The 21,512-nt window shown below is 36.0% G+C and overlaps 1 protein-coding gene across 4 annotated transcripts in view; it reads left to right on the top strand.

The window, feature by feature from the left end:
* The window catches only part of LOC125225225 (neuronal acetylcholine receptor subunit alpha-10-like), a 111,504-nt gene extending 90,307 nt beyond the window's left edge, over nt 1-21,197 (top strand). Inside the window, exons 9-11 of one of the 4 annotated variants that reach the window (XM_048128832.1) lie at nt 3,988-4,126; nt 10,273-10,424; nt 20,156-21,197. In XM_048128832.1, coding sequence (XP_047984789.1) covers nt 3,988-4,126; nt 10,273-10,424; nt 20,156-20,287 — 423 coding nt within the window. In that variant the 3' untranslated portion in view covers nt 20,288-21,197. Of the gene's footprint in view, nt 1-3,987; nt 4,127-7,476; nt 7,499-10,269; nt 10,425-20,155 lie in introns of those variants that run through there. The other 3 variants (XM_048128831.1, XM_048128833.1, XM_048128834.1) reach the window with 3 other exon arrangements.
* Nucleotides 21,198-21,512: the final 315 nt, after the last annotated feature.

The raw sequence follows: 21,512 nt of genomic DNA, 5'->3' as shown, positions 1-21,512 counted from the left end.
CGATCACACCTTTTACACAATATAATATATAGGTACCTAAGTATCATACATGTGTAATATTCTAATATAAAGTAAAATAATTGATATAGTTAACAGATACTTACGTCATCCGCTCTACTCTCATTTAAACCGGAAATAGTTTAAGGAAATGGAGCCAATCCATAAAAATGAAAAGATAGATTGATTATTCTAGCACAAAATCATTAACACACTTGTGAAGAACCATCTGAAAAGTGATTCATTTCAATAGCGTTTTTTTTTAGGTCCATTTCGCTAAATTACGTCCAACTGTACCTACTTACTTGATGTGGTCCTGGGCGAATACAATTACGTTTGCTTATCTTTCATACATATTCTATCTCGAGGTGGTAGTCCGTAAGTACGCAATATCAACCACTAGAGTAAATTTCTTTTGTGAGTTATTATAACCCATTTACTGGGATAATGCCTGAGGCCACGTGGTGGAAATATTGTTCATCGTTTCATAACACAAAAAGATTAAAACGATGAAAGTGATGAAATTAAATCCATTTTTCTTCAAGTTAACACTTTCGCTACCAAGAACCCGACTGTCGGGCACACCGCTCGTAGAAGCGTAGCCGATTACATGGGTTTCCCCGTATGTAGCGAAAATGTCGTAGCGCCGCGTAGAGCCCGGTTTCGAAAGTGTTAATATATATATAGGTATATATATATATATATATACTTAACTATATATATATGTGTGTGCAATTTGTGCCTTAATTGTGCAAAAATATAAAAACATTTAGGACATTAAAATGGGGACACTTAATTCGAAGACGGTTTGCCTAATGCGTTGAGGTTGGGCCAAGCAGTAAGTAAAGTGCTTTCCTTTTTTACCAAACCTTTTCTCAGTAGATATACCCTTTCCCTTAAGTTTTTAGTTTGTTCAATCCTTCGGGATCGGGATAAATTTAGATAGGGTATAAAAGTCTTTAACTCGATTTAAAAACTTTTTGTATTGTCACCTAATATTTCTTGTTGAAATTTTAATATACAATAGGTAGGTATGTTTTCGTTTCTGAATGGAAAAAGAAATTCAAAGTCTTATTGGAAATGGAAATATTCCGCCCAACTTTCCAGAAATTCGTAATTGAATAAAAATGGAGGCCGTAGGACGGGTAATTACACTGGACCTCCATTTGAATTTGCTCTAGACTTACAAGAAATTTACTGGTGTTGATATCTTATCCAATAGATTACTAGCCTTTGCCCGCGGCTTTGCTCGCGTCAGAAAGAGACAAAAAGTAGCCTATGTCATTCTCCATCCCTTCTAATATCTCCACTTAAAAAATCACGTCAATACGTCGCTCCGTTTTGCCGTGAAAGACGGACAAACAAACAGACACACACACTTTCCCATTTATAATATTAGTATGGATTTTCAATAATAAATTCATATATATGGATTTTATATCGCATTATCTACCCTTAACAATTAAAAAATATATATATAAATATATATTTATTATTGGGTTAAATTATGGCATAGGCGAGAGGCTGGCAACCTGTCCCTGCAATGTCACAATTTGGATTTCTTTCAATTCAATTCAATTCAAAATATCTTTATTCATGTAGGCCTAGTTACAAGCTCTTATGAATAGTTCATTACATATATATTATGATCTTAATCTAACCTAATTATCAGAGCAATTTATTGTTGTAAATTATTGTTCATAATAATATTGAGTCTATAATATACAATTTCATATAAAAATAATCGTTAAACAAAAAATATATAATTAGGTATATGTATATATAAAAATACATGTCTAGAATATTTCTAGGAAAAATCCAATGTCCAAAAAAATATAATATTAATTTCATCAACAATAATAATAATAATAAACGTAAAAATAAGAAACCATTTCGAATAACAATTAATCCCACGTTGTTTTATCACTCATGTAGTCTTGTGTTGTATAATAAGCTTTGGAAATGAGTACACGCTTTACATGATTTTTAAATTTATTAATTGACAAGTCAGTAATATGATTCGGAAGTTTATTATAAAATCGAACACAATTACCCATGAATGATTTTTTAATTTTACAGAGCCGTGTGAAGGGCACCGCGAGTTTATGTTTATTTCTAGTATTTATATTATGTACATCACAGTTTTTCTTAAAATTACAAATGTTTTTATGTACATACATAATATTCTCATAAATATATTGACAATGCACTGTCATTATATTAATGTCCTTAAATTTATCTCTAAGTGAGTCTCTATGGTTCATTTTATATATTGCTCGAATAGCCCTCTTCTGCAGAATAAATATGGTATTTATCTCTGAAGCACTGCCCCAAAGTAAAATACCATATGACATAATGCTGTGAAAGTAACTAAAATAAACTAATCGAGCTGTTTTCACGTCTGTTAACTGACGGATCTTGCTCACTGCAAAAGCTGCAGAACTAAGTCTATTCGAGAGGTTAACAATATGGGGACCCCACTGAAGTTTAGAATCTAAAGTTATACCAAGAAAAACTGTACTATCTACCAGTTCTAATTCCTCATCCTTCACAACGACACTTGTTTGCTCATTCCTTACGTTACTATTAGTGACAAACTTAATACATTTAGTCTTTTTTTCATTTAATAATAAATTATTAGCATTGAACCAGTTCACTACTTTAGAGATAGCATTGTTTACATCACTGTGAGCTTGTTGCTGTCGTTTGAGTTTGAAAATAAGTGAGGTGTCGTCTGCAAACAATACTATATCATGGTGGGTCTTTACAAGGAATGGCAAGTCATTTATGTAGATAAGGAACAGGAAAGGCCCCAATATTGATCCCTGTGGTACACCCATAGAGACCAATGACCCAGTTGATCTCTGTCCATTGACATCTACCCTTTGTATTCTACTATTTAAGTAGGACTTGAGTAAATCTAGTGCTGATCCTCTGACTCCATAATAATGTAGTTTCCTGATCAATGTTTCATGACAAACACAGTCGAAGGCCTTAGATAAATCACAAAAGATACCTAAAGCATCTTGTGACTCCTCCCAGGCATCGAAAATATGCTTAATTAGCTCAACACCAGCATCGGTTGTCGAGCGACCCCGTGTGAAGCCAAATTGCTTATTATGCATTAAATTATTAACGTTAAAATGTCGTACTAATTGAGAAAGAACTAATTTTTCAAATATTTTACTGAAAGTTGGCAGCACAGATATTGGTCTAAAGTTAGTGGGGTCAGAGTGGCTGCCGGATTTAAATAAAGGAGTTATTTTGCTATGTTTCATTAGATCAGGAAACTCGCCGCAGTCAACACTGTTGTTGAATATAACTGCTAAGTCAGGCGCTACAACCTCAACTAAGGATTTTACGGCATGGACGGAGACCCCCCAGAGGTCACTAGTTTTTTTGACATTAATTGATTTAAATGCCTTTACTATATCTGAGGTACAAACATGTTCAAAATAAAGGTCTCTACAACACTCAGGAACGTTTTCCTCTAATAATGTGACGGCAGATAAGGGTGATGAATTGAAATTTCAACCCCTTTTTGCCAAGAGTGGCACTAAAACTTAGTATTCATGTGCTCTGCCTACCCCTTTATAGGATACAGGTGTGATTATGTATGGATGTATACCTATTTAAATATTAAATCTCACGATATAGATCCCTCAATGATATGTATTTAAATACTTTCGGACGGGTCACACATAACATCATAACCTAATCAAATTATCTGTCTTCAAGAACTTTTATTGACAGGTCAGGTTTAGTTTTTGACTTTAGCGCGAACATATAGACAGATATTTCGGTTTTTTTTATAATAAATTATAAATATTGTAGATTAGGGCATTTCGACAGAATTAAAGTGGTTTTTTGTACTCAATTGTATACCAGTATGTAATCTTCTTTCTATCTTTTCATACTTATGTAAGTACCTATGTGGTGCTTGCAACTGGTTTTTGTAATAAACCTTATTCAATTGGTTGATTGTACCAGGGTGACAGCACGCCGGTAGCGGTGGGAGTGCAAGTGAACCCTCGCACCGGGTCACGGCTGAAGTCGGAGCTGAGCTGCGACGGCGCACCCTTGCCACCGCCCTCGCCACGCTTCGCCCGCCACAACCACAATCACTTGGGTAAGTTACGAGGACAATCATCTTCTCCAACCTAGCGTGTTTCTGGCCTACCGACTTTCCTGATCAGTCTTCTCAACTTCGCCCGGTATTAGGCATCCTCAGGTGTGAGATTGTTCTCTTTCATGTCCGCTGTCACGACATCCAGCCAGCGCTTCTTAGGCCTAGCGTGGCCGCGTGACCTAGGGTCTTGGACAGTGAGATTGAGGCATCTGTTTTCGACAGTGTACCGGTCTGCAGCGTATATGGCCATACCACCGACTTGTCAGGTCAATACAAAAACAAATTTACGGGTCCATAAGGCGTGTAGACGTGCTTCGGCCGAGGCATGTCGCCGGAATTGAGGAAAACGCGCGCTTTCTCGGACTAGGCACGTCTGCATTACACGTTTGCCGCACTAGGACATTCTCTCGCGACGTGCCTCTGTCTCTGTGGACCCACCGAATGAAGCAGATTGGGTGACAGTTGTTAAAATGGTAACAAAAGTGTTGTGCTGTGCTGATTATCGTGCGGCATTTTAGAGCGCCTTGCAACCCCATACGTGGTACGTGGATGTGTTTAAGTTTTGCAATTACTTATATATTCTATATTAGTCCAAATAGCATTGGTGGAAACGGTTTCAACCTGGTTTCAACTAAACTTATTAGGCCCACCTTGCGCCAATCACTTAACTCAGGGTTAGTGGGCTGTCATCTGTCAAATTCCATATAAAATGGTGGGGCTGTCATCTGTCAAATTCCATATAAAATGGTGGGTTAAATTAAACCTCGGGTTAACCCTCCATTTTCGTTGGTGCAAGTGGCCCTTAGTGGATTTTCTGTGGTAGAAAGTCCGATTGTACGATTGAATTGTACCTCTATGTACCATTAAAAACCATATTTGGAATTCTTGAGCTTTCTAAAAATGGTGATTTTTACAGCATTTAAGATAATAAGTAATAATGTATACTTATGTGTATTTGTTACGATTAGGACTTAATATACGAGTAGCATGTTCCGGAATGCTATTATTAGGTCCCTGGTCCCTTCTAAAACCTAAAGTTAAACCACTAGGTTTGTTCCGCAACTTTTGTAAGCACCAAATCTAAACACCTGCTTGTGATTTTTTAAGCTTCCACGTGTTTTATGCCTTGCCTTGACACAAATAATGGAAGTTCCCACGTGATTTACCCTGTAAACACAAAACAGGCCCCATGACGGCCGATACATCAAATATAAAACGTTTAATCACTTACGGTTGAGGAGAACACGTCCGTTATGTAGGCATGAGCCAAAACGAGTTTTAGTTTTTGGCGTTTTTGAATACTTGACTTGATGTTCTATGTATGGTTCTCATGATTAAATAAATATTATTTTAAATGGCATTAATTATTATGGCATCTTCTTTCAGTCTTTAAGTCTACATTTAATGGGAGTTCGTGGACCATCTAAATGGGCCCTAAACCCTACTGGTACTATAAGCTGTTAAAATATTGCAACATAGGAATATCCATCCTATTTATACTTTTAATACTTTTATAAAAGAGTCAAAATAAATCTATCGTTTGAACGGATACCGGGCGAAGATTATCATATAACTCTGAAAGGCTAAAAGTTTCAAAGTTTTATGCATCCAGATAAATGAAAGTTACTACAACGAATACGTGGTTTTCCACTCAGAAGGGCCCTTTTTTTTGCTATCAGTGCAATAATTATTTGCTGGAATTTATACAATCAATTTGAGGAGAACGTTTTCTATGTCAACTACAATTAATGTTCCTAAGAAACTAGTGTCTTAACTCTTACTATTATAGAGTTATTCACAAAATAAAGTTCAACGAGTGTACCCAAACTTTATCACTTATTCCTAATAATATACCTATATTTTTTTAGACATGTCTCGTCAGACATTTGACACAAACTATTACGTTATTCTTCTCTTACACTTAGTAAGTACTTTTTTTTTATCATGTATGAAAACAAATTTAACGAAAAGCGATATACCGGGTGGTTCCTGTTAATGAGCCTAGCGACGTGTTGAATTTAAAGGAAAACTAAAAAAAACACTGTGTATGAATTGTTCTTTTTACATTGTAATCATAAAGACTCTTATTTAGCGGAAAGTCACATGTAGATAAGCTTGAACTAGAAGACAACCCGCTATCTTTCAAGTTAATATCAGTTGTTTGTCAGTTCAAGTGAATAGTATGATCCCTGCGTGCGTAGCCGAATGGCACAAACGCTCACGAAACGAAACGCTCGTAGATATCTATCTCTATCGCTCATGCGTATTGGCGTGACAGAGCCAGACCTATCGCGGCGTTTCGTTTTCCTTTCGCGTCGTAGAAGTGCCATTCGGCTACGGGGCCTGATCAAGGCATTTAGCCAGACGTGTGTTGATGCTCCGCCGCTCTGTCGCGCCAATACGGAAGAGCGAGAGAAGGAAAATTACGGAATGATACAGTGCGCCAACGATTGCATGCTTGGCTAATGGCTACTAGGCCAAGCGTGCCTAGCCAAGATGAGTATCGATAACAAAAAACGCCAATTCAAAATTAAACGATGAAAGTAAGTCACATGACATGACTTTTCATAGCATCTCTCATTTTCGTTTGCTGATGTTATAGTTATCATACCAATAATTTTACTTGTCGCTTGTCCTTCATTCGTCTACGGCTCTTAAAAGATATCTCCGAACTTGTGAAATAGAAACACGATTTTTGCACTCGCTAATAATTTTCTGAAAATCCTAACTATAAACTAAATAGTAAAAATACCTACTTTTTAACCCCGACGCAAAGACGACGGGGTGTTATAAGTTTGACGTTTCTGTTTTTCTGTTTGTTTAACTGCCTGTCTCTATATGTGTGTGTGTCTGTCTGTGGCATCGTAGCTCCCGAACGGGTTATCCGATTTTGATTTAGTTCTTTTTGTTTGAAAGCTGAATTATTCGGGGGTGTTCTTAGCCATGTTTCATGTAAATCGGTCCACTATGATTAGATTAGATTAGATTCATTTATTTCATAATACAAATTACAGTATAAATTGCATGTCAATCTACAAGAATTCATATTACGATCGTCAAATACAATAATATAGGTAAATAATTTCATAATAATTCTAAAAATATGTCAGGGTTTTTTTTTATTTTTTCTCGTTTAATTTTAATTTCGTTGTTAGGTTATTTAACTAATATAATTTATTATTCTGGTCATGAATCACAATTCTAATAACATTGGATTCTTTGAAACCAGAAAGTTTCTCTTATTTGTAATAGTTAGCAGAATTATTCCTTTATCCAATTAATATCGTACCCACCTCACAGAGGCTCTTAGATAATTTTAATTTACCAGTGAAAGTTTGCTCCATCCACAGCTGTGCCGTTCGCAAGCAAAAGGTATCAAATTATCGCTTAAGCATATATTTTTATACCATACGGTCCTATGTATCCACCGTAACCTATGAACGTCTGCAACTCAAACTTTCGAACAGGTAATTTGACTAATTTGTATAAAGATACTAGCCAATGTTCTATTGCGCTATAGAAAAAGGGTATGCTCGCATTGTACCCGTAATTCCTTAAAATAGAGTGAAGGATCTACGAAATAAAACAACCAGTTACAAATAAGGCTTATATACCATAAAGAAATCCGCAAGTCTTACATAACTTCCCAATAAACCCCCCTTAGCGTGATGTAGAAATTCTCACTCTTGATACAGCGCCATCTCTCGTCACATTTGGTGAACATCATTGCATGTAAGTTATTCTACGTTAACTACAGTCGCGTGCATATAGAATAGAACAATAAAAGTTTAGGCTCATGGTAGTCATGGTAGGCGGCAATGTAGTACCTTTTAATGGAAAACGTCACATTAATGAAGAATGTATGCATTAACTTAGTTAACATTCATTGGGTTTGATCCGGGCTCAACTAACCCTAAACTTTGTTAGTAGTTTTATTGTTTACTATTGCCAAAGAATTCGTCTCGGTTTAACTATTTGTTCAGTTTCGATTCTGACCGGAAGCCAGACGCACGGAGGAGAAATTTAAAGGATCAGGCGATTTAGACGACACGTGTATATGCCTAAAATAGCGAGTTTTCAATCGATGAGCATTTTTTTATCCATTTTTTTTTAAATTTAGTTTTTTGTGAATTAATTCTACTCGGAACTCAGAATTATGAGATCTTTCTATAAAAAGGAGAGAAAAGTGTCCCAGAATTTCCATAAATTTTTGTTACTTTCCTCTTTTGTTACTTACCTCATACAAAATACATGGAAAATTGTAACAAAATATGAAAAAATTGTATGGGTCATTTTGTTACCTATTTAAAAAGCTAGTGATGTTGGCTAGTATCATAAAAAATATTACATTAAAAAAAAGTGGCCAAAAAAACGACACGCTCCGATCGTCTCATATCCTATAAACAAAATGTGACCCAATTTAACTTGAGAAAAAACACGTGGTGTAACTCTAGGGAATATGAGGGCTTTTTGGAGCAAAAAAAATCGATTTAGGAGGAGTAGGTACTCTAGGGTAATCCGCAATTTGAATTTTAATATGTTAAATAAATTTTAATTTGTTATAAGTTTTTTTTGTAAGATTTTAATTTAAGTGTTTTTATTATGAAAATGAAATATTTATTTTTCAAGTAGGCATATTACAATGCGCATATAAACGTCAAATAAAGCTACGCCGGCTCTAATTTATATGTCTATGTTTTCATGAATAAGTCTACGATTAATATCTGATTTAAAAAAAAAAACAAAGAATTTCCACATTTCGTCCCAGCAAAGCTCGGTCTCCCAAAATTTTTATAATTATAATCCATACTAATATTATAAATGGGAAAGTGTGTGTGTCTGTTTGTTTGTCCGTCTTTCACGGCAAAATGGAGCGACAAATTGACGTGATTTTTTAAGTGGAGATAGTTGAAGGGATGGAGAGTGACATAGGCTACTTTTTCTCTCATTCTAACCCCCCACTTCCCTAAAATGGAGGGTGGAAATTTGTATGGAGAGTTCCGCTATTTTGGAACTTAACGAGTTTAACAATTTTACATCATTAACTTACCAGATTATCAGCCGTTACCGCCAATATATATTAGCCGGTCGTTGTGGATCTAAAGAAAAATTAAGAATAAAGAAGAATATAGTGATATTTAAAATTTAAAATAGCCTTTCTTACTGAGTTTTAAATTAAGTTTGAATTATCATTGTTGGCATTAAAGTTAAGTTTCGTATTTTGTTTTTGGTTTTATATCTGTTCTTTAGTTTTTAAATTAAGTCTCGTAGCTCAATAGTGATATTACAAATATTTTTCAATCATAAGCCAAAAAACTATTATTCGTATGTACAGTATTAATTTCCCTTTCTTTTATATTCGTAGGTGATAGTGATAGGACTAATGGGTGAGCACTCTTTGATATCTGATACGTGTATCTTGATTGATTACAACCTTGCTCGTGGAAAGACTTTTCTTTTTAGGGTTCTATATCTTATAATTAGAGGGGAAAACGGAACCTTTATAGGCTCACTTGGCTGTCCGCCCGTCCTTCCATCTGTCTGTCAAGGCCCATGATCATGGGAACTGTAGGTATAGATCCCAGGTCTATAGTAAGTCCCTTGAAAATAAACTTCTAAGTCATTTTTGCATAATAACGTCCATATAATTAGTTGTCAAAGCGGACCCCAGGCTTCCATGAGCCGTGCCAAATGCCGATGCCGGGATAACGCACAGAGGATGATGTTCGTCTATATATGGGTAAAAATCCAAACATATAAAACTAATACAAATAAAACTATTACTAAACTAATTCTACCTATAAAATAAAACCCTATTTAATAAAAAATAGGCAATAATATTTGGCTAATTATTATTGTCACTGAAATTATGAATTGTGTTTTTAATAGTAAAAATAATGTTATACCTATGGCGTTGCCGTTGTCCATAAACGATTTTAAAGTTTAACGAAATCTTGGTAATCGTTTTTAACAAGAGATTGCTAACAGATACAATAGGTTTTCTTCATAGGAGTAAAATTGGGAGACCAAACGTTCAGCCCGTTACCGGCAAAGTTAGTGTTTACGGTCATTCTATGTATATTTTTTAATATGTTCCTTTAAATACATTATTTGCCCACGTTTACTAACAATGTATTTACCAGCAGGAGCACAGAATGACACAAACACCGAAGTATGCCCAACAGCGTGCGTGCGATGCTCATGCTGTGGCTGCACGCTGCGCGAGGCCGCTGCGCGCCACGAACAGCGGGTCGCCGCCAACGAACGCCTAGAACGTGCCAATCTTGAGTGGAAACAGGTATGATACATTAACAGCGGAGCAATGTCTGCACAGAGTGACAAGCATCGATGTCTGTCCAACAGCGTGCGTGCGATACGCGTGCTGTAGCTGCACGCTGTGCGAGGCCGCTGCGCGCCACGAACAGCGGGTCGCCGCTAACGAACGTCTAGAACGTGCCAATCTTGAGTGGAAACAGGTATGATACATTAACAGCGGGAGCAATGTCTGCACAGAGTGACAAGCATCGATGTCTGTCCAACAGCGTGCGTGCGATACGCGTGCTGTAGCTGCACGCTGTGCGAGGCCGCTGCGCGCCACGAACAGCGGGTCGCCGCTAACGAACGTCTAGAACGTGCCAATCTTGAGTGGAAACAGGTATATGATACATTAACAGCGGGAGCAATGGCTGCACAGAGTGACAAGCATCGATGCCTGTTCGACAGCGTCTTACTCGTATACTTACTTTAGAAGTATGGGCCATGCCTGCACATAGTGTGCTGCGCCGCCAATGAGCGCCAGCAATCTTGAATGGTAACAGGTTAGCTACTTTAACAGCAGGGGCCATGGCTGCACAGAGTTATGAGCGCTGAGTTGTGTTCGACAGCGTGTATCTGGCGGTTTAGCACAACTTGCGTTGTCGCGCGCGAGTAAATCAAGCGCGATTTCAAGTATGGACTCGGGCGAGAGTGCCAGTTGAGCTAGACCGCCTGGTACGCTTGTTGTTGCTACACCAACATCACCTCGAGCGTGCTAATCTTGAGTGGAATTAGGTCAGCAACTTGCACAGGACTAGCTAAGACTAGCTGCATAGTGTTTGACAGGGTGTATTCTCTATTCATGCTGAGGCCGCACGCTGCTTGAGTCTTGCGCGCTATCAGATGCGGTGCGGCACACTCCTCGTTTTTTTATACATTCCGGCAGCCGCAAGTTCGCGGCCCATAGAGATTGACGACCTTCTCGCTGCACAATAGAACTTAATGTAGCATGCCGTTGACAGGTCGTTGACAGTGAGCCTTTTGTACAGTCTGACCAAAAAGAGTAGAAATTAAAAAGTGGCAACATCGTAGTGTCGTCCCGTTTTCTCACACATATTGATTTGAAAGGGATGATACTACAATGTTGCCACTTTTTAATTTCTACTCTTTTGGTCAGACTGTACTTGTAGGTACTATAATTATATATTCTGTGATTTCTGTGGCGCCATCAGCATCAAGTCGATTCCAATGAGCGCCATAACCGCGCCAATCTCGACTAGAGAGAAACAGATTAGGAACTTATTTTATAGGTAATTACACGCTAATACTGATAAACCGTAAATGATACCACTAACATGGAAAAGTTTACTCGTCGGTGGCGTTCAAGTTAAACTTCTGCAGGCTTCATTTGATCGTTGTCTAGGTATCACTTGTCTATAATATACATACGTATGAAACTACATATTCGCATATTCGGTAAAGAATAAACGTGGGTGTAGAAACTTTGGAAAGGTAGGTCAGAAAGAATAAAAGCACCTTGTTTAAGTTCCCGCCAAACGTCTGCGAAACCCATGTTTAGCATTTTCTTTACTTATACACAGCTTATCGTCATATATTCTTGCATACCTTCCGACAACGTGGGTAGATAGAAAAATAATACGAAAAGTTTTGCTACGTAGATTAGTATTTACAAACTATAAGTGCGTTGACTTCCGGTTCGAACGCCATCTTAGCGGTTTCGTGTCGTGAATAATTTATCCCATCAAAAACATAAAGGTTAAATGACAGCCAAGTTCAATAATATGCAACCTATATGCCTTGGTTGTTGACTTCAACGAAAAAAGAAGTGATATCTAAATGGGTGCCAAGTTCAATGGTCCGTCCATAAATTTATTTATAACAATATAAAATATCATTTCTTCTTATTTACTCAGTAGGATAATATATTGTAGCCTGAGGTCTGACTTGGCGAGTTCTCATATACGAATTATGTTCGATGGCTAGTTTCTACCAGCAAGCCAAATTTCGGAATAATAAAATAAGAAGTAACAAGTTTAGAACTTGCGAGGGCTATGATATAGTTTGAACTTGGCACCCATTTAGATTTCACTTCTTTTTAGGGTTCCGTAGTCAACTAGGAACCCTTATAGTTTCGCCATGTCTGTCTGTCCGTCCGTCTGTCCGTCCGTCCGCGGATAATCTCAGTAACCGTTAGCAATAGAAAGCTGAAATTTGGTACCAATATGTATATCAATCACGCCGACAAAGTGGTAAAATAAAAAGTGGAAAAAAATGTTTTGTTAGGGCCCCCCCCGCCCCTACATGTAAAGTGGGGACTGATTTTTTTTTCATTCCAACCCCAACGTGTGATATATCGTTGGATAGGTATTTAAAAATGAATAAGGGTTTACTAAAACTGTTTTTTGATAATATTAATATTTTCGGAAATAATCGCTCCTAAAGGAAAAAAAAGTCTGTCCCCCCCCCTCTAACTTTTGAACCATATGTTTAAAAAATATGAAAAAAATCACAAAAGTAGAACTTTATAAATACTTTCTAGGAAAATTGATTTGAACTTGATCGGTTCAGTAGTTTTTGAGAAAAATACGGAAAACTACGGAACCCTACACTGAGCGTGGCCCGACACGGTCTTGGCCGGTTTTTTCGTTGAAGTCAACAACCAAGGCATATAGGTTGCATATTATTTAATTTGGCTGTCATTTCACATTTATGTTTTTGATGGGATATCATTACTTTTTGTAGATAAATTATATGCGCTAAATATTGATACAATAATTAATTCTATATCCCAGTTAATAACGTAATAAATACGAAAGTTGTAAGCACTAACGCGGGAATATTAGGATTAAAAAAATATCCGAAATTTACCATTTTCTGATTTTTTCCTGTGTTTTTACCTAATTACCTGTCTGCATGCCAAATTTGAACTTTCTAGGTCATCTGAAACTGGGTTAGAATTTAAGTCTATAGGTATATATATGATAAAAATGACGGTTTTTTGACGTTATTATCTAAATAACCGTTTGAGATGTGTGTATGAAATTTGGCGCACATGTCTATCTCGCATGTCTCAATATATGAGCCAAATTTGACACGTTTATGTAAAATAGTTTTTGAGTTATGAGGGGGTCAAAAGTGGCTCCAAATGGTTCGTGTAATATAACACACGGTGCTGCTCGCCAGTTCTGTTACTTGAACTTGGCTTGACACGCTACCGCGTGTCTAGATTTTTCTTTTATTCATTAATATTGTTTAAAGTGTAATATCGATAGCCTATTATGCAGTAAACTAATGTTGTAGTGAGAAGCTAGAATTATCCGATCCGATATCGGATGTAGGAAGGATTTCAAAGGCAAAAATCAAAGATGGCGGCTTGAATGTATGGGGATATCGGTCCTACATCCGATATCGGATCGGATAATGTGAAAACGCACTAAAGTTACTACGCTTTGTCAATGTAATAAAGTTTAATAAAATCGCAATCTCGATCAAACAATTAATTTTATGTATAATATAAACAAACTTTTGTGAGCGTGAAAGCAAACTTGATTGAGATAGAATCTATGCAGAGTCACGGTAGTTTTTAGAAAAGACTTTGTACAAAGGGGTCCTTTATTTCATAAGTAATTAAGTGAGTTTTGTTGGTTTATTATATGAATGTAAATAAAAAAGCTGCAATATTTAGAATAATTTTATTATGCTTCCTTACACAATACTTTAAACCTATGTGCATACGCTTTTACGAAACAAAGAGTGTTTTTATAATCCACTACTTCTAGCGTGGCGAAGGAAATAATAACAAAGTGGTTACAAAAGAAATAAAGATTTGTGCTAAGAATGTCAAACAATTTTTTCAGCATAAATTGTATTCGTGGAGTAATTTAAGTCCTGGCCAGAAATAACTAGAATTTTTAATTGAGAGAATAAATAAAAAACTTGGTTTCTGGCTTTGAATCATTTGTACTTTTATTTAATATAATTTTCTACATTCGCGTAAGTATTTTTTACGCAATTCTGCATAGAAACTGGTATGAATTGAATGGGTAATGTCTCTGTAATTTACTGTTACATAACACAATTATTCAAATGTCGCTATGTAGTAATAAAGCAGACTAAATGACATTTGAATACATCTACGATTCCACCCTTATTTTATTCAATAACATAAATATTATTAAGTCAATCAGTCAGTATTTGGAAGCCCTGAATCTGCTTCATCATTTCTGCTGGGCCTGTAGCCAAAAGTACAATCGTTGATACTCCGTGGTAGACGATACGCAACTGGCTTTGTTGCACAAATGCGGAAGATCGATAGAGAGAGATGGCTACAGTACAAAACGGAGTCAATCAAACGTCAATCGTCAACGATTGTCGGTCTACTTTTTGTCTGTCTTACAGTTATCGCGATCGCGATTTCCGTAAAATAACGTATGCGTGCTAGGGTCCCATGTACTATCAGCTGCAAAAGCGCATGAAGAAATTATGAATGAATTCATTGATAAATTCGCCATGCACTTTTGCAGCTGATAGTACCTAGAGGTTCAAAAACTTAGGATTCAAGTCAATCAGTCAGTATTTTGCAGCCCTGGATCTTCATCAATTACGACATTTCAGTAGGAATTGACGGTTATGCATGTCGCACGTAATTAATGTACAGCATCGGATATTGCCGGCGCCGCCACGCCACTACGACAGCTGCACATTTACTCATTATCCCCTCGGAATCGCATCTAACACTACGATATGTTCAAAGCAAGCCATGTTCTTTAGCTAAAAGCGTTGACTTGGCAAACAAAAATGTAGCAGTAAGTCGAAAATGTAAACATGAATTTCTAAATCTCATTGCCATTATATTTAGTGATCTTAAAGATTAGGGAAAATCACGTTACTTATTAGAAGAAATATTAAAGTAATCTTTTAAACGTACAATGTACAAAGTTTATATCATACACGAGTAAATTAAGAGGCCAGGCACTTTTACAATCTGCTGCTTGCTTAGCGTAGGCCGTACAGTAATGAATTAAAGAAAATTTAAAATGTGTTGAAATTCCATATCAAAACTATGTCGTACCGTCGAATCAACGCGTTCAACAGGATAGTGTAAGCAATACGTGTGATTCAGGATTTTATAAGTACAAGTACTAGGCGCGTACCCCTCCGTGACTCAGTAGTAATTGACGTTTGACTCCCTCGCCTGAAAATCTATCCTTGACATTTTGATTAATCGGAACACCCACGCAGTTCGCGTACTGCAAAATGTTTGAAACTCGAACAACTTCGCGAAAAAAGTTTACTAAATCGAAACCAGTAGCCTTACCATGACTTTTTTAAGGGAAAAAATACGTTACGTTTTCAGTGAGAGTTACGGAAAATGTATGGAAAAACTGAACAGCGCTCCAAGCGGAAACGCTCAGGTACTAAAATTTTCATCGGTACCATAAGTTATTAACGTGTTTACTCCGAGTTTTCAATACGTTCCTAACTTTACAGCTAAGGCGCTCTCTTTCTAACTGTATGAAGTCAATAGAACCAGAACTATTTGACAGTCTCTAGTAAAAACTCAATACTTTACGTGAGTAATCATGACAGTCACTTGCGTAAAAGTAAACCACCAATTCACCCTGATGTGTCATTACTGTCAAATTATATAACAATCCCACAACATTTTCTCGATTATATTTGCAATTTTAAATACAATTATGACTAATATGTATTAATTTATAATATTACGTGAAATTCAAGAACAGCTTAAATGTAGCAGTTAGTCAGTAGTTCGATAAAAAGATAAACCAGTGATGAAACCAGTGTTTGATACTTTTACAAAGGTAATGAGTTATATTTATTCATCATTTTGTACTGTTTGGCTACAGTTGAGATGATTATATTGCTTGCTTTCAGAAAAAGAAGTTATTATTGAAAACAATATTTCCATGCAAGCCGTATGGTATTCAGCAAACCCAACGTAGAAGATTGTTCAAATTGATAAGGAATGAGGCAGTTACGAGTTACGAATCAACTGATTACCTACAGCAGCAGGCAGTACCAATTCATCTTAGGCATTTTTGTTCCTCAATGCACAATACGTGTACCCATAGTCACCATAACACCATATCTCGTGGGTATATATTAGAAGTGTACCAAAGGAAAAAACTTCAAAAAAATTATCCTATTACTGAAATAAAGTATCTCATTCTGTGACATTGTTTATTTTGTGATATTCTTGAGTAACAGGCTAAGTATTTAATAAATTAACTGTTTAATAACTTAAAACCTACAATTCAGCGTTTACGTACATATCAAACATCAATTACAACGACATCGACATAACGACAAAGTTTAAGGTAAGGTATGGAACTTTTGAAGGCGATTAGGCCATTACGTGGTGTATATGAAGATTATAATTTGATACAAAAGTGAAAGCATAGTGAAAAGCATTTTAAAACAAGTAAAAATTATATCCCATTTTTTGGCAGGGCACGTAGCCAAATGCACAAACGATTATGATAACATCGTTATCGTAGCTTAGCTATCTCTATCACTTTTCCGTATTGACGTGACAGAGCTAGACTGAATTTCGATCGGCGTCTAGCGTCAACGATTAACATTTCAGCTAAGTCCTTGTGTCAAAATTGTCAAAACAATTTTTTTTTAATTTATTGGGAGCATTTGCCAATGGCTGCTGGCCAAGTTGCCACTTGGCCATCAGCTCAAACATACAATATTTAATACAACATACAAGGAATAACAAATTACCATGTTAAACATAAAAGTAATCATTGCACATATTCAAATGCTAAACTTATGTCTATTTAGTAACTACACAATACAATGTTTTATGAATGAAAGGAAGTATTTTTGAACAATTACTAAATTATTTACAAAGCGCCAATAGTGTGCATAATAAATTCATAAATTACAGGGTATAATTTTGGATATTTTAAAAGAGCCTTCAAGTTGATTTCCCGGTTCTTTGCTTGGCTGAAAATCCCAGGAATTCGCGGTATTTTCGGTACTGGTATTTCCCGGGAGCAAACTCTAATAGGGATAGGGATAGGGTTAGGGATAGGGATAGGGGTAATCGGTCGGCAATCGGTAATTGTAAGCGATAATGCGAGAAAGTACTTTTTACCCACCGACAATAGTGCCGAGATACGGAGCTATGTGAGTTCTGTTGTACAATATGTAGTTTCCTCAGTGTATATAGAATACATACCTACTCGTACTACTACCTACGCTGTGGTCGCTGTGTAACATTTGTACAACCACTGCAAGCATTTCTTTTTTAAAAACAATAGTAATATAAGTAATCGAAAAAAACGCAGACAAACGTCTGCATAGAAACCTACGGATCCAAATGAAAATTTTATTATTTGTATATGTTTGAATAAGAATTCTTTTCGTACGCGAGCGAAACCGCGGGCAAAAGCTAATTCTATATAAGATGCTATGTACCCTTTTTCTGTAAAAAAATATTTCTATTTCTTTACTACTCGAGAACATCACAAATAAAGTCAATTAATGAAATACTTTATTTGAGTAACAGGATTTTTTGGAGTTGAGGTTTTTTCCTTTATTGGAGCACTTCTATACATATACCTGTGATGATCATGGCCAATAATACCATTAAGTGCATTTCGGAACAAAAACACCTATAAATTGGTACTGCTCCCCTCTGCTGCCCTAAGGTTTTGAGTAGCGTAACTGCCAGAGTGCCACAGTATTAATATCAATTGAACCATCTTCCATGTTGACTGCATACGGGTTTGTTCGGAAATATTGATTTCAATCATAGCTTCCGTCATCTTTCTGAAACCAAAAACTGCTTTGAGCAATATAATCATCTCAATTGTAAATAGTACAAAATGATGGCCAAAAATAACTCATTAGGTACCTTATTTGATTTGTTCACTGGTTTATCTTTTTATTCAATTTTAGCTAATCTTGAATTTCACGTAATATTATAAATTAATGCAATATGTTAGTCATAATTTTATTTAAAACTGCAAATATAATCGTGAAAATTCCGTGTGATTTTTGTATAACTTGACAGAAATGTCACGTCAGAATGACTTGGCCTATGGTTTGAGGCCTACTACCGAATACCGAAGTTATCGAAATGTGGACATGCGTCTCTTTTACTCTTATCAGTATAAAGTGAAAGAGGAAGAATCCCTCAATGCGTATTATGCATATGTTTCGAAATTTGCAGTAGACCCTATATTGACAGATTTCGATAGGTAAATTACTCGTACATTTACTAATGATTTTAGTTCCATCGCGTAAACACCAGAGGCGTAGCATTCGCCTATAGTTCTTTCTCCGTTTATTGATAAACTTAGAAAGGGATAGAAGCAGCTTCTTTGGCGTGAAGTTAGGCACAACATATTGTAAACAAACGTAAACTCACTTACTTTCTGAGTAAAGTAATACGGCTCTCACTTGGGCAGCCCATGGTAACGGTACAAGCATTTTACACGTATTTTATTTCAGGCCGTGAAGTAAATCTGCTAAATTGGATTGGAACACGAAGTTAAATGAAAATTAAGACAGTATTTGAATCCGGGGACGCTTCAATAATTGATGGGCCTAGCAAATAACACCCACTGTCCTTGTTGTCTTTAAGGAGCTATTTGGCATTAGGAAGGAAATCCCGATTCTATAATTGTCAATTTATTCGCGTTACGACCAAAGCTGCACAAATTATCGTGATTTCAAAAGCCTCTTTAATAAATTTGTGTTTGTTAAGAACTACTTTATAGCGCTAATTAGGTACTTACCTTTTAAATGTTTAATAGGCGTTAGTAGGTACGTATAATTTCAATATACATCGCTGAATATACCAGGGTTGTTAGTTCAGAACGCGCATCATTCTTTAGTCTAGGGAAAAACTACGTGCTACAGCATTTTTTACGGCCCTGTTCATAAAAAATCTTTAATAGAGCTTTGAACGACATTTTATGGCCCCGCTCAGAAAATATCCCTTGCGTCTAGTTACCACCATCTCATTTTTACATGTTTTTTAAGATCGCATCATGAACAGACTTATTTTAAAATAAAAATATGTTACATGTTACATCATATATTATGTAGAAGGGCAGCAGGTACGAAAAACGCATTTTCAAACACAATTCGTTGGCCACACTCTTATTTTGAAAAGCTGCGTATTTCGTAAAAACAATACATAGATCATTAATTTAGGGGTACTCGGCAAATGCATTGCGTTTGACGCGGGGTTTAACGCATTAAACACCTCATTATAAGTATATTATCTACAGCGCCCTTGATTAGGTATTCCCTTTACCATTTGATAGAATCGGACAACAAGTCGAAGCTAATTTTAAACGGTTCGATCGACAATATTTTGACAGTGTTATATGAATGTAGGTACTTTTGCTTTATACTCCCAATGCCAATGAAATTAAACCAAAATACATTTATATTGATAGCTCACAGAACCATTTTGTTAAATTGTTTTAATACAGTCTCTGAATGTCATTAAGGTTATAGAACAGTTTTTAAGGTTATAGAAACAGACCGACGTCTTAAGCCGGCAACGATTTCGATAGCCTTACCGGCGAAAGGGTTAAGTAAACGTCATCATTTCATACAAGATGAACGATTAAAATAACATTTGTAGCATCGGCGCGGCCGTAAAAATAGCTGCAAACTAGCTTGTTATGATTTGGTTTCACAGCATCACAGCATTGTCAAGGTTACTTTTATAGAAAATATAATTCGTAAAATTGTCGACAGGTGGCGGTAGTGGCGGACCGGGCACTGCTGGCGGTGTTCGTGCTGGTCACCGCCATCTCCACGGCGGCCATCCTCCTGCCGCAACTCACCAATCTGCACGTCGGGAACACGCCCCTCAAACCACCCACTTAGAACTCATGTGCCAATGTCTTGGATATGAACTTGTGTGCCAACGAATAGTATACTGTGGTCGAAATTGTGCCAATTCAGTATCACGTTATTGGAGTATATGAATACTCATTCAATTTAAAGTTTAGAACTTTTAGTTTCGAAAATGATGATACAGTCAGACCAAGTTAATTTTGCAGCGATGTTGCTAAGTAAATGGTAAAATTTGACGTTTTAATTAACTCATAGATCAATTTTAGCTTTCTCTGACGCTATTGATAATATTTTAATTTATTATTACAGAATAAGATGAAATTAAACTATTTATTTGAGCTACCATACGAGTATACTAACATTTTAATAATTATAAAATAATTGATGTACAAATTACACACGAATTGATATAAAATTATATGTAACAATCTTAAATATTTATTTTTAGGATTTTCTTGAAATAAGTTGGGTCAATAATTATTATAAAATGTCAATTATTTAACTTAATGTTCCGAAATACTATTCATTGTGTTGAATAGTGTACCTAAAGTTTTTAGTAATTATATAGGCGATGTCATTATGGCTAGCTACTTTTTATACGTTTATGTTCGTTTGATTGATCTTATATTGAATCTTCGCCGGTTTATCAACTTGTAAATACACTCAATAGATGTCATATCACATACTTAAACAAAAAATAGTATTTAAACAAACAATACAATCACTGGTATTATTCATAATTGTTCCAATTATTTTTCATTCAAATATTATATTAATCATCCATGAAAACGGTTAGAAATTGATGTTAGTTGTTGAAACAAAATATATAAAAAAAAATAGTGTATGCTCAAGGTTGTTGCCAAATAATATAATTAATAACGAAGGTGTAAATATTATTAAAACGTTACAATAATAAATGTTATTGTACTGTAAGTGTAAAAAGCGAAAATAAAATTGATTGATATTAACTGTTATTAATTTTGATTTCAAACTACTTGTCACGTTCCAAATCAGTTTTAAATATACCTAAGATTCGATTAGTATTTTTTTATCCAGGTGAATGGCCTTCTTTATTTAAATATAACCTGATTACCGAAAAAAGAAGAGTCCTCTGTGCGTAGCCGAATGCACAAACGCTCACGAAACGCTCACGATAATATCTCTATCGTAGCTAACTATCTCTATCGCTATTGCTTGTTAGCGCAACAGAGCCAGACTACATTTCTGCGGCATTTCGGTGGCGTTTCGCATCGCA

The sequence above is a fragment of the Leguminivora glycinivorella genome, chromosome 4 (assembly GCF_023078275.1).
Source record: "Leguminivora glycinivorella isolate SPB_JAAS2020 chromosome 4, LegGlyc_1.1, whole genome shotgun sequence".
NCBI classification, from domain to species: Eukaryota; Metazoa; Arthropoda; class Insecta; order Lepidoptera; family Tortricidae; genus Leguminivora; species Leguminivora glycinivorella.
The sequence above is the reverse complement of the archived record's forward strand: the minus strand, read 5'-3'. Positions and strand labels throughout refer to the sequence as shown.